This window comes from Brettanomyces bruxellensis, chromosome 3, assembly GCF_011074885.1.
Source record: "Brettanomyces bruxellensis chromosome 3, complete sequence".
Classification (NCBI taxonomy): Eukaryota; Fungi; Ascomycota; class Pichiomycetes; order Pichiales; family Pichiaceae; genus Brettanomyces; species Brettanomyces bruxellensis.
Window position 1 is genome coordinate 349,533 of NC_054684.1, and position 13,860 is coordinate 363,392.

Genomic DNA, 13,860 nt, shown 5'->3' on the forward strand with positions numbered 1-13,860 from the left:
TAAAATGCTTTAGTGTGACGAACTAAATTTTGTCGAGTTTCTTGAACATGCTTTCCTGGACTTTTTTCGTAACCTCTGGTTTTTCGAGCATCCGCGCCAACCTGTTGGTTAAAAACTCCGTCCTAAGTATGAGATCTATGTTGCCTGCCAAATTGTGTCCTGCATCCGTCAAATTCTTATTTCCATAGTATGCCACCTTATTCAGACGTGCCTTTAGCCGGTTCAATGTTTCGTCTCTTTCGCGCTCTTTTTTCAATGCTTTGATACGCCCAACTAGCTTGGCTCTAACTAAATTATAATTACGGAGAAGCTTTTTATTACTGCAATCGAAACAATTCGACTCTGGAAATTCCTCGACTAAATCAATGATTTCGTTCAACTTCATGAACGTCAATCCACGATTGATGTTCACGTTATCTATTCCGTATTTATCGTATGCTTCAGTGCTTTCTTTCAGTTTACGCTTTCTTGACCTTTTGCTACCCTGATATTCTTTATTGCCATCTTCTTTCTCTTCATTGTCATATTCCTCCTCCTCATTGTCATCTCCCTCTTTACCTTCCTCATCTCCTTCTTCACCTTCCTCTTCATCCTCGTCTGATATTAACACCACTTCGTGATCATCAAGCGTTTTGTTATTTATATTGCCATTAAGATCCGGAAGCATGTTATGGTTAAATATTAACAACATTTCATTTGCCGAAAGGAATGCCTGCTGTCGCTCCAACTCCCGCTTTCTTTCCAACTTGATGATTTGGTTTACTATTTCCACTTTCGATTGTTGCGTAAAGTACGTGTTTTTATACTTTTTATGCAAGTGAGCTGTTAATGATTTTTCCACACGATACCAATCCTTTTTGGACAAACCCGTCCGCTGGCATATCTTCCCCTGTAGCGATTTTTTTAACGATAAAGGTTCATTAATGACAGCAAGTTGTTCTTCAACGAACGCTTTAAGTCCTTCTGCTGTCACGGGAACTTTTATTTTCGAAGTATCTTTTCCTTTCAATTTTGAACGCATCCTGATTATTTTCTAATATGTTTGTGAATTATACTTTGACTAGGTATGTTCAATCTTTTTTTCCAATGAAAAAGAATGTGGATTTAAAGCTTTTCATTATCGATCAATCCTACATTAGAAGGAAAAAATAAATAGAAACAAACATTTTAACCATCGCGCGTCTCGGTACTATTTTTGTTATTTAAATAAAATAATGCTACCAGTACAACATGTAAACGTTATCAAGAGACATTCAAACTCCTATTTATAAAAATGATACAATTAAATGTATTAGAAAATAATCATTCCTTTTTAGTTGGCATCTTTAATGGGTTAATCACATCACCAAACTTGGTAATAACAGCTGGAGTGTTGATCTTCCTATATGTACTCTTGGAATTCCAGTCCTGACCAAGAGGTGTTCTCAAAGATCTTTCGTATTGTGCCCAAGTTTTATACGGATAAGGAACCTTATCAGCCAAATATTTCTCGTTTTTCTTGTTCACACGTTCATTTATAATCACATTCTTTCTATCTTTGTCCTTCCTTTTATTTCTGGATACAACTCCTTCAACAATTGTGGTCTTTGGCTCTCTCTTTCCCCACCTTCCTTTTTTACCCTTTCCTCTATTGTTCTTATTTGTGCTTTCATCATCACCGGTCCATGAACCCCAACCCGGTAAGGTATCCTCCACCACTTCCTTATCATCCTCCAAATCCTCCACTTCTTTTTTCTCCGCTTCGAACTCTTCTTCTATTACATCATCACCTGCAAAAGCATCCCTGATAAGATCCTTTTGCTTGAATGTGTGCAACTTGTCATCATCATCATCATCAGATGTCTTCCTCTTTTTAAAACCTACAATCTTAATGGTCGACTTGTCAGCAATCTGTACATCGGCACTCGTATCCTCATGACTCTTCCTCTTTCTTCTTTCCATTTCCTTTAGCCTCTTCTTTTCAATTTTAGCCGCTGCCTTGACAGTCTTACTGGAATTCTTATCCACTACCTGTATTTTCGAAGAATGATGCCCCGTCTTATCTGTAATATCCTCCTCAGCATCCATCCATGGATTGAACTCATCGTTTGAATCTGATTGATTCTGATTCTCAGATTTATGAACATCGGCTTCTTGCGTTACATCATTTGCCCCTTTTTGACGCCTCGTTTGCTTAAGCTTGAGATTTTGCGCAGAAACATTCTTCTGTAGCCTATGGTCAAGATCACGCAATTCATCATCTTCAACTTCCTTTGCCACCTTTTCCATTTCCTTGTTTAAATGTTCAGCAGCAACAGCCGCTTGAGGAGTATAGATCCGGCGTCCAGAATTAAGATTCACATTCACCGCATTTGCTTTTTCTTTAAATACCATGGTGGCTCCACCTTCCTGTATATTTCTAAGTTCCTCAATTTCTTGCAAGTTACGAAGTTTTTCCTTTTTCTCAGCAGCCTTCATAAAGTCCATATTCATAATGCCTTTGCCTAATGAAGATTTCTCTTCGGATGCTTCTTCCCCTTCCTGGATATCCCGCTCTAAATCGGAAAGATTTCTCTCATCATCACTATCTCCGTTATCCCTCTGGCCAAGTTGCTTTTTACGCAAAGAGGCTTCTCTCCTCATCATTTCCTCCATTTCCTCACGGCTTTCCGAATCTTTTGACATGCCGCTCTTTATCATCTTCCTGGCCCAGGATGAATTGTTCTTATGTTTTAACGTCATTCTTTCTTTTGCTCTTTCGTAGGCATCCTCCTCGGCATCTTCTGTTATGCCCTCTGCCTCCTCTGCCAATCTCTTGTTCTTCAACCTTTCCTTTTTCATGATTCTTCTGTACGCCTTCGACTTGATTCTCTTTAATCTTTTAGAATCTTTCTGACCTCTGTACATCAATTCCCTCATCAGCCTGAGCTCATTTGTACGCTTTATCAAGTCGGCCTTGGATATTTTTGCGGTTTCAATCTTTTCAAACACATCTTCTGTTTTCTTGCTCTCAGAGTTTGATGCCTTTATCACTTGTTCAAGTTTTGTCTCAAGCTTGTTCAAAGGTGCACTTATTGGCGAAAATGAAGATGGTGTGTTGTGTTTCAGTGGTTTACGACTAAAATCAAGTACTCTTGCTCGTCTGTTCTCTTCTACTGTATCCCTCCACTTATTCACTTCCTCTTTTTGAATATCATAAGCTGCTTTTCTTTCCTGTCTCTTTTCTATGCTCTGGGGAAGCGGAATTGCAAACGCACCATTATCAGTTTCTCCATTCTTGATGTCCGATTCTTCTTTTCCTTCTTGAGGAGTTTCTGTATTTATTAAAAGTGTTTGGTCTTTGGCCTCGCTAACACCCGCAAGCATATCTGCAAAACTTATAGATGTTCCGGTAGTTGGAAGACTATACTGACTGTCCTTGGATGTATCGTTAACCAATGAAGATAATTTCTTTCCCTCCTTTGGAGCCGCTTTTTCCAACTTTGATATAACGCTTTTCAACGGCTTGGTGTCTTCTGCCGTCTCATCAATTTCATCAAATGGATTTTCTTCCTCTTGGTCTTCCGCTTCTTCTGAAGAAGAACTATTATATGAATCAATTTCACTCTCATCTTCACTGCTACTAATGTTCTCATCTAGTATAATGTCTTCTTGCTTCCCTCCATCTTCGATTCTTTTTTTCATCTTGTCCGTAACTTTTTCTTTAACCAGCTCTTTATCGTCCTCCTCCCAAATTGCCGATAAAGGAAGAAGTTCATCCTTATTCACATGATCGTATTGAAGGTTCTCCTCATCATCTAAATCTTCTGAAAATTCCCCATTATCCAAAATCTCATCCTCATATTCCTCATCAGTTCCGAATGCTTCATCTGAATCAATTTCTTCGTCCTCAAAATCATCCTTACTTATACCCTCCAATTTTCCTTCTTTCAAAAGGGCTCGTGCATCAATGATTGTATCTTCATACTTTGTTTGCACGTTATCATCCTCACTTTCATCTGTATCACTAAATTTATCACCTCTTCCTTTAGACGTCTTTTCCTCTTCTATCGTAGCCTGCTCATAGGCATTCATTGCCCGTTGGCGATAATCTGCCCTTGATCTGTGAGATTTTGACTTTGACTTGTTTTTTCGCCCCATTTTCTTTCTGAAGCTTTTCTTTTTCAATGTTATGAATCGTTACTGTTCAAATTGTGAAAGTTGAAATATAAAAATCGTGTTGGGTCCATCTACATCAATTTGAACTTTATCTTAAGAATAAATTTTTTTCTTAAGGTGAAAAATTTAACTTTTATTGTTCCCAATACGACCTTCCTCACGGTAGCAAAAAAGTATATGTTCAAATTTTAATCAGGGATTTAATTAAACATTCCACTAAAAATACGTCGGAAACAAACCGAAAGAGAGTGTGAAAGCATTATAGTACAAATCATAACCATTTTGAGCTGATGTTTCTATCTTAAAAGGATATTGTAGGCTTTGCATTTTCCTCGGGACTTTCATTGACGAAACAACACCTTGGGAGATTTGAAAAAGAGTAAAGGTTTGATCGATAATACCGATTGAACTTTTGAAAAGTAAATTATGTTGATCACAATCCTAACGGTAAAAGTCATTAATCATATTTACTATATTATGAGCTTGAAAGAAAATAAATTTGGAACTTTAAACAATGCCTAGCATATGTGCAAATATTTAATTTGATTTGATTCTGAGGGTAATGCCAATTACTCTATGAAATTTCTCGTCAGCCATTATATTGTGTGCTTTTAATGCCAAAAAGTATAAAAGTAAAAGAAGTAAAGAAGAAAGCACAATGAACTAAGCAAAAAGGGGAAAGCACACATGTTTAAGCGTCTCTAATCCTTATTAGTGGGGTTTTATTGGCATAAACAAGGCAGGAAATATTTATGTAGACGCGACTGTCGACGAATCTATTACATGCCCTTTGTATTCTTATAAATTCATTGTGGTATTCTTTCTTAAACTTTACTAAATACTTAAGGTTACAAAACTTCACGATTTTGAGGAGTTAAACCTCTGTACGTACAAATAAGATAGTAAGTACTAAAATTGTTTTCATTACTCGAATAAATTTCCATGTCATGTAATAGTGGGACGAAAGCAGAGAAAAAGCTGTTGCACGATATATTTTAGAAATATGCAGAATAGCACATGTCAAAAAAAAGCCACAGCTTTCGCACATAATTATCGGTGGAGAAGAAACTATTGAATTAAAGCGTAACAATGGTCGGGGTCTTGCATCATGGGCTCAAAAACTCTCGCATTTTTTGTGGCTTTATCCGGATTGTTTTTCGTCCGAACATGCACCAACCTTTCAGTCATAACAAGTTCAATTATATACGGGGTCATTTTCTGTTTTCATCCAAGTCACATCTTATGTCTTTTTTCTTTAAATCCCTAGCTTTAATTGGGAAAGTTTACTTCTTGAACTCTAAAGCAGTTTTATTTAGACATTGATTTTTTTAGAAATGGCAGGATTATCAACCAGACTCTTGAATTCCGATAGGGATACCATGGACAGGGTTAACGATGTTGTTCAACCTATTAACGTCGCTACAACTTTTAGATATCCAGATGATCCCGACGATTTTGTTCTGTCGAAGGATGTTGATCCATCTACATTAACCACCGGCCGTCCTTTGTATTCTCGACTTTCGCATCCCAACTCCAGTAAGTGCGAAGCCATTTTGGGTGATCTGATCGGAGGACACGCAGTTGTGTATAATTCAGGACTTTCTGCATTCTATGCTGCAGTTACCTACTTCAATCCGAAGACAGTTGCAATTGGCGATGGTTATCATGGTGTTCATGGCATCTTGGACATATTGACGAGAAACTATGGCGTTAAGCAGGTCGGATTGAACGAATTGGATAAACTTTCCAAAGGTGACGTTATCCACATTGAAACTCCAGAGAACCCATATTCCAAAGTGCATGATCTTTCTTATTATGTCAAGAAGGCACATGAAATAGGTGCATACGTGATATGCGATTCCACCTTTGCACCACCCCCACTTCAGGACCCATGGGAATTTGGTGTTGATATGGTCATGCATGCCGCAACCAAATACTTCGGAGGCCATTCAGATCTTCTTGCTGGTGTCTTGGTGACCAAAGATCCCCAAGTGAAGACTAAACTTGTCAACGATAGGGTCTTTTTGGGTACGAACATCGGTAACTTGGAGTCTTTCCTTCTCATCAGATCATTGAGAACATATCAGATGAGAATCGAAAAGCAAAGCTCGAATGCCGAAAAGATTGTCAAATACTTGGATGAGCATAGGGCCGAATATCCAGCATTAAAGATTATCCACCACTCAAGTCTTCAGAAAGATGACTTTGTAAAGAAGCAGATGAAAGGTGGCCATTCACCTGTCTTTGCCATAGAGCTACAGACTCCTGACCAGGCTAAGCATCTTCCTTCAAAATTGAAGTACTTCCAGCATTCAACATCACTTGGCGGTGTCGAGTCTTTGATTGAATGGAGGGCTTTGAGCGATCCATATGCTCGCTTAACATTGTTACGTGTTAGCTGTGGTGTTGAGGATGCCAATGATTTGATATCAGATCTGGACCATGCTTTAAAAGAAACTAAATAAGAGAACTCGCCTCCTTTTTGAATACTTGTCTAATTGTAAAGTTGTCGTTAGTTTTTGCGATATTTCTTTGTAAGCAGTATAGTTTTGCTTCGAAAAGATCGATTCATTAACTGAATAACATGAATATAAACTTATAAGTTCACGACTCTGATGTATACCATTTTCTTCTTTATTTCCAATACAAGGTTACTCATATACCAAAATTATGTATTCAATTTTGTCGATAATTGCTTTTAAAAGTTGTACCTCTTTCCATTACAATCAAAAAAGAACTTAAAGTAGGGACTACTTAATGAACTGAAATCCTGGGTTCTGAAGATAGCAGCCAAAAAAAGTTTGAACCGCGTCGGACGGTGCACGACGTTTTTTCTATCTTCGTGCCCTTAAATCATTCGCGTTATGAAAATATATTACTTGGATACAGGTATAATAAACAACAAATACAATTTGCTCTTTTATTACTACTTAATATCAAGAATAAACATACCTGGTAATGACTGCAAACGGGATCCGTAAAAGGGGAAGGCCCCGTAAACAGAAAAAAACATCTACGAGTGATGATGACGAATATACTGATTCGATGGATACACATAAGCGAACGGTGAGCACTAAAAACAAAGAAAGCCCTGAGTTGACAGCTGATTTGAAGGAAAAAATTGAACAGGAGTATTTTTCAACACCACAATTGCTTTCTTACAATCCATGGCACTCGACAACATCAAATGGATCACATAACTCGTATAATCCCGAGGTGAAGTTTATGCACTTCAATGGCATGACAAAACAGTACAAAGCAAAGTTCAAAGCCAGCTCCTTCGGTTTCACCAATTTTTTTTCTCCAGATATCAAGGAAACTTCTGGTAGAAAATACAACGCTTTTCCTTCTTTTCCGGATTCAATATCCAATTGTGTGGAGGAGTCTCTTGAGGCTTCAACATTTCAATCGAAAGTTCCGTTATCAAGCACGTTTGATCTTCGTGTGAATACAAATTCGTTAGTCAAGCTTACAAGAAATTCAAGTCTGAAGTTTCCAAAGGATGAAAACATGAGAACTGGCTGTGTTCTAAATTGTGGAGGACTACCGATTACCTCGGTTTGGTTTGACAAAAGGCTTTCGTCCGACAAGTCAAACATTTGCTATCTATTTGTATCTGTGATGCCAACAAAGCAAACTGTTCCATCAAAATTGTCGTCGACAGATCTCAAAAGTTTATCCCTTTCCGACTTTGATTCTTTTGATTCTACCTTGATAGTGTATAGATATGATACGGACGAACAATTATTACAGCCAGTGAAAAACATACTTACAGAATATGGAGCCATAATTGAGATGAAGCAACTTCTAAGTTCTGACCCCGAGTCTAGTCTTATCGCCTGTGTGAATTCCGATGGAACCGCATTTGTTGTTAAGGTCGACGAAGCATTTCTAAAAGGTCCTCGATATTCAAGACTTGTGAAACCTTCGATCACTCTATGCTTCACAGAAAAAGATCTATCATTGAAGATATTATGTTGTTCGTGGACTTCCAGACATACCATACTCGTTGGAACGAGTGAGGGATGTGTCGCTGAATTTGACATAACTGATACAAATCAACCTTTGTATATTCTGCCGCTTCACGTTCCCTCAGTATTAGCAGTTCAATCGGACTATGGTTCCGACTTGTATGGCCCAGAGCCTTGCAAGCCTCGCTCTGACAACATTTTTTTATCAAGTGGGGATTTAAATGTACTTTTATTAGATTTGAATGATCCGGCGAGAGTGATAGAAGGACCCAAGTTCAGAATTCCAGTTTCGAATGTGTGTTATTCCTCTATTATTAATGGATTCATCTATGCCGATGGTACAAGAACATTGAAATACAGTACGGTTAGGGATTCATCCACATCATTGAAAATTCGAGTTTATGATGAACCACCTCAATCGGTATGCTGCTCTGACTATTCACCGTTGGTTATTGCAGGCTGTTCCAATGGAAATGTTAGATTATTAAATTTTTGCAACCATGTAGGTCAGCCATTGAAAAGCGAAAATGCTGCTAGTTTGAGGATATACAAATTGTCCACGATTCGTGAGGGAGGTGACCAATTTCAATTAAACATTGGTTATTCGCTGGATAGGACTGACGAGCCCACCACAGAATATCATCCATACGAGAATTCTCTTACAGTAACATCCTGTTCAATCATGGACCGTCCGGATATGAACAATATTATATTCTCCTGCTATGCTAATGGCCTATTAATAGTGGAGAAGCTACAAGACGTGATACAAGAGTATAAATAGACCATATCTGGGAACCATCAGGATATTTAAATCACATAATTGTATCCATTGTATTATAGTTTAATGTATTTCGAAAGTTTAAACCTTCTACCAGTAAGATGGAAAGTCTGCATTAACATCCTTTTTCCACAAATCGAGACCTCCTATGACATCCTTAACATCTTCGAAGTTACGTTCCAGCAGGATCTTTGTGCTTAGTTGAGAGTCGTTACCAAAGCGGCATATCACATATGTTTTCTTGTGTGGATCCAAACCCTCCAACACACTTTTCGACCTCGAAAGATCATCGTATGGAATGTTGATTGAACCATCAATATGGGAAATATCGTACTGAATACGAGGCCTCACATCTAGCAAAGGGTTTAGATGCTCCACATCCGAGAAATCAACCTTAGATAACTGCTTTGCTGTTATTCGTTGGGTTTGTGGGTTCAACACATTGTAATTCATAGCCCCACACCATCCTTTATAATCTATGACACCTTGCTCTATTTTCTCTCTGGTGATTTCACGAACATCTGGGTTACAGACCTTACACTTTGGCATCCGTGAGCGCATCCTGAAAGTCCGTAGCTTCTGACCTGGAGCAAATCCCGAGTAAAGCGTAAGGAATGGATGGAAGTTTTCCTGTGTATAAAAGCCAACCACACACTTTAATGCCTCCACAGCCATCATTGTACCTAATACTCCAATACACGGTCCAATGACTCCACCGTTTGAGCATGATGTGACAGTATTTGGAGGAGGTGGGGTGGGGTAAAAGCATCTATAACATGGCCCTTGTTTGTGAAAGTTCAAGATAGTAAGCTGCCCTTCAGTTCTAAGGCCAGAACCTGATATGATCGTCTTTCCTAAAAGAACGCAGGTATCATTTATGAGGTACCTGCTGGCTGGTGTATCAGTACAGTCCAGAACAAGATCATAAGGCTCTACTATCTGAAAGCTGTTCAAGTTAGTCAGGGCCACAGGGTATGTAACAACCTCGATATTTGAATTTAACAATCTCATTTTTATCCTGGCCGACTCTGCCTTATTCAGATTCAAAGTAGATGTATCGTGAATTATTTGTCTGTGCAAGTTCGTTCTATCCACCACATCATTATCAACGATACCAATTTTTCCGACACCGGCCGCTGCAAGGTACAACAAAGCTGGAGACCCCAATCCTCCAGCTCCGATAACCAAAATTTTTGAATTCTTCAGCTTAAGCTGTGAGGATAAACCTCCAAATTCAGGAACTTGCATTTGACGACCATAACGACGGTATTCTTCTAAGGATAGAGCACACACACTTTTCTTATTGTCATTCAGTTTTTGAGCCTTTAGCTCCTTGTTTTCCTTCTTTAAAGCTTCGATCTCTCTTCTAAGTTCTGCCTCCTTGTTCACTGTCATCATGGCAAACCTTATTTACACAATATTCGATGACCAGGCTTATCTCAGATTTATGTTAACTGTACATCGATGAAAAACGCTTGGGCCAGGCTTTATACGACGAATACGGATCAAAGTGAAAAACTACGGGGATTGAAAAATGGAGAAAAAAAAAAATTTTATTATGCTAGATGAAGAGCAATGATAGACAGTCAGTCAGTCGTCAGCTTACTGATGTGTGTCAATTTATTCACAAATATTTACACAATATTATGTAACATCCAACCTCTCTATTCACGGTCCCCTCAGTACCTCATCATGCCATCATTATCAAAGGTGTTTAAACGACCTTTTGCTTAACAAAGTAACTCTTTAGGTAAGATACCTGCCAGAATCCAATAGCAACAAGTACAACGACCTGAATGCAAGTCCATTTGACACTGTTGTAGTTAACAGATTCAGAGATATCCCTGAATGCGGCTTCCTTAACCCTGAAAAGACTTTGCTCCCTTCTGATCTTCAGAAGCCTCTCAACCAACACATTAGTCTTCATGGTTAAGTAATTCACATCCTCATCCCTTCTCGAATCGACCAAAGGTTTGGCATCTCCAACGGCCAGATCCAAATATATCCTGTGTTTGCTACGCTTACTCCAATTTGTATGTCTAGGGGTAATACAGAATCTATGCTCACCCGAATCAAGTGATGTAAACGTAAACTGACCAATTGGTGAATTCTTTTGAGACACAACTCTGTGATTATTATCAAATGTCTCATCCACAGTAATTTCCACTTGCAAATGCTCGGATTTCACGTAATCTTTGTTCTGCGTGTCGTATTCTAATGCTTCATATTTACCAACAACAATAGTGTCTTTTGGTAAATCCTCGTAGAAGCATTTTGTTTCATCGGTCTGCACATAGAAATGCAAGCAATTAGCTACCGATGCTAGAAGCAAGAATAATGTAGTATCTAGTTTCATAATTAGTCCTAAACTATGAACACAAGTCAATTGCACCAGCTTAGCATGAAAAAATGCAGGTGTTGGCTTCGTTGTCCTTTCACTGTTCTCAATTTATTGAGTACTCACAGAAGAGAGGGGGGAAAAAAAACATATTCAGATGAGGGATAAAAAAGTGATTTCGTACTAATAATAGGCAATTCCCGATGACGTAAAGGTACGACGACCGGTGTAATTTTTTTAAAAAAAGTACCTATATTCTACGAATCAACATTGGTTTCTATAAATCTATTCGTTGTATTATTCCCCTACTCATTATTATGATGACGATGATGATTATGATGCTTATGAGAATGCTTGTGAACCTCTTTTCTATCACCATTGCTACCATTATTCTTGAGTTTCTTCACATCCTTCACTAAAGCTTTAATTTCTTCTTTATCCTCGTCTCTTGGATGCTTCTTTCTCTTAGTATCACCATTCTTTTTTAAGTTGTTTTCCTTAGCTCTTTTTTGTCCCTGCCGTATCAACTTTTCCATCACAGTTGTCTTCTTAAACTCTGGATTGGTTGGATCTATAGCATACTCATGACTCTCGAATATTTCATTGAATCTCGTATCCCCTTCATCAAGCTTGATATCTTCGTCGATATTCTGAAGTTCGTTTTCCTCCTTTCTCTGCTTTCTGTTTTTCTTCTTCTTGTGCTTTAACTTTTCGGCCTTCATAATATCCTTCATTTTGAAATGCTGTCTGCCTTCCTTTTCTTCAGTCACACTATCTGAGGCATTTTTCTCGCCCGCATCCTTCATATACCTATTGCCCTTCTTTAAATGCTTCTCCTTCCTCTCCTCTCTTTCCTTCTTCTTGAGCTCCTTGATCTTTTCTTTTCTCTTCTTCTTTCTCTCCTTCTCCTTATTTCTGTATCTTTCCACTGTAGTCTCCTCCTCCTCTTCTCCCTTATCTGCAGATTCCTTAGCACCACTTAGTCCAGGAGTGAAAGTCACCTCCATGTCAATATCACTAGCATCGGAATCATCACCCTTACCGAATGCATCGGTTTCTCCGTTGTGCAAAAGATTCTTAAATTTTGCTTTCAAGTCTTCAACCTTTGAAGCATCATCCTCACTATCACTACTGTCAGATGCCAAATATGCCTGGAAATCCATATCATCAATTTCCTTTTGGCTGAAAGCACGTGTTGTCATCTCGATTCGTTGAGCGGGAGTTTCATCCCATGTCAATTTCACCTTTGAGCTTCGGAGAGCATCAGTGGCAAAGTCGGTGGGTTGATATCCTAAAGGCACCGTATCACAGCTATCTCTTGGTTCAGATTCGGAAAATTCCATACCTTCGGGGACATATCTAAGGTCAAACGTGTTTGCGGTGGATTCATACTCCGTACCGTCACAGTTTGTATATATACTCTTTGCACACTCAACACTATCGCACACCACAATCGCATAGTAGTATCTAAGTCGCTGCAGCTGGTATTTCCTTAAGGCTTTTGAATTGTAGTCCAGTCCTTCGTCCTCCGTGTACAACTCTTTAGCAGCTTTTCTAATATCCAATTCACCGTCGTCATCTTCATCTTCCTGGGCATCATCTTCATTATCACTATCAATTTTCTTCTTTTCACCTTTAAATATTTCCTTTGACGGTCCCTGTGTTTCCTCCTCTTGCATCTTTATTTTACCAAACTCCGAAGGATAAATGGAAATATTTAAAATTTTCCGACCTGCAGGAACAAACCCTGAAAATGTGGCAAAGAGATCTTTGGATGTTATGTGATCCCAGTCAAGATTCACGGCAGCAATTCTTTTGGTGGGTTCACCTTCAGGAATACTTTCTTCCTCCTCAACCTCTTCGAAAACGTCCTTATCGTCATCGTTTGACTGCACAACTTTCTCATCGCTATCTGACTCACTACTTTCTGATTCGCTTGATTCCTCGGCAGAGACCAAACCCCTTGCTCTTGCCATTATATCAGTTTCATCCTCCTGTTCACTTTCTTCTTGATCTTCTTCTTCACCTCCCTTTTCCTCTGCTTTCTCATTACTCTTTGTGGAATAAAGCTTATCGAAAGCTTGCGTTTCATTTCCCTCGCCATCGGTAGCCTTATTGATCGCTCTGCCGTATTTATCAACCTTGGCAGACGATTTTCCTAGTTTAAGATCTTCTTTAGTGAAACGATCATCCAACTGAACCTTCAAGTCTCTACTTTTAGGAGCTCTAAATCTAGGATCACTGTATATTTGCGCAAATCTTGGGTCCGAAGACTCAAATTCATTCGAACCCTTCTTTTTATTCCCTTTAGATGGCATTTTCCCCTTAAATTCTTTCTGCTCCTGTTTTTAATCTCAAGAAATATTTACTGTGTGGGCGAGCAATCATAGTACCAAGCAGCTTCGACTGGGTTTTATCTTCATGTTAGATGTATGAAACTTGAACTTTATTACATGAAAAATTTTGACTTATAATTTGTGTAAGGATGTTGTTTTAATTTTAAGGAACTCCGAAACTATCTCAGCTGCTCATACAATTACTATTTTTTTCTGTTAATAAGCATGGTCAGCACAAGTCAGATGCATCATTTATAAATGATTACAGAATATAATCTTTGTACCTTTAAATCGGTCCAT

The 13,860-nt window shown here is 38.6% G+C and overlaps 7 protein-coding genes across 7 annotated transcripts; 2 read left to right on the forward strand and 5 right to left on the reverse strand.

The window, feature by feature from the left end:
- Positions 1–22: 22 nt before the first annotated feature.
- On the reverse strand, positions 23–1,021 carry BRETT_000135 (uncharacterized protein; the record flags this gene model as incomplete). The annotated part of the gene is made up of 1 exon (XM_041278707.1): positions 23–1,021. The coding sequence occupies one exon, from the start codon at positions 1,019–1,021 to the stop codon at positions 23–25; it is 999 nt and encodes a 332-aa protein (XP_041134902.1).
- Positions 1,022–1,302: 281 nt separating this feature from the next.
- On the reverse strand, positions 1,303–4,119 carry BRETT_000136 (uncharacterized protein; the record flags this gene model as incomplete). Its single annotated transcript, XM_041278708.1, has 1 exon — positions 1,303–4,119. One exon carries the CDS (start codon positions 4,117–4,119, stop codon positions 1,303–1,305), a length of 2,817 nt encoding a protein of 938 aa, XP_041134903.1.
- A 1,352-nt stretch (positions 4,120–5,471) lies between these two features.
- On the forward strand, positions 5,472–6,602 carry BRETT_000137 (uncharacterized protein; the record flags this gene model as incomplete). The annotated part of the gene is made up of 1 exon (XM_041278709.1): positions 5,472–6,602. The coding sequence occupies one exon, from the start codon at positions 5,472–5,474 to the stop codon at positions 6,600–6,602; it is 1,131 nt and encodes a 376-aa protein (XP_041134904.1).
- A 493-nt stretch (positions 6,603–7,095) lies between these two features.
- Positions 7,096–8,889, forward strand: BRETT_000138 (uncharacterized protein; the record flags this gene model as incomplete). The annotated part of the gene is made up of 1 exon (XM_041278710.1): positions 7,096–8,889. The coding sequence occupies one exon, from the start codon at positions 7,096–7,098 to the stop codon at positions 8,887–8,889; it is 1,794 nt and encodes a 597-aa protein (XP_041134905.1).
- Positions 8,890–8,976: 87 nt separating this feature from the next.
- On the reverse strand, positions 8,977–10,281 carry BRETT_000139 (uncharacterized protein; the record flags this gene model as incomplete). Its single annotated transcript, XM_041278711.1, has 1 exon — positions 8,977–10,281. One exon carries the CDS (start codon positions 10,279–10,281, stop codon positions 8,977–8,979), a length of 1,305 nt encoding a protein of 434 aa, XP_041134906.1.
- Positions 10,282–10,600: 319 nt separating this feature from the next.
- On the reverse strand, positions 10,601–11,242 carry BRETT_000140 (uncharacterized protein; the record flags this gene model as incomplete). Its single annotated transcript, XM_041278712.1, has 1 exon — positions 10,601–11,242. The coding sequence occupies one exon, from the start codon at positions 11,240–11,242 to the stop codon at positions 10,601–10,603; it is 642 nt and encodes a 213-aa protein (XP_041134907.1).
- A 287-nt stretch (positions 11,243–11,529) lies between these two features.
- BRETT_000141 (uncharacterized protein) lies at positions 11,530–13,542 on the reverse strand (the record flags this gene model as incomplete). Its single annotated transcript, XM_041278713.1, has 1 exon — positions 11,530–13,542. The coding sequence occupies one exon, from the start codon at positions 13,540–13,542 to the stop codon at positions 11,530–11,532; it is 2,013 nt and encodes a 670-aa protein (XP_041134908.1).
- Between the last annotated feature and the right edge of the window lie 318 nt (positions 13,543–13,860).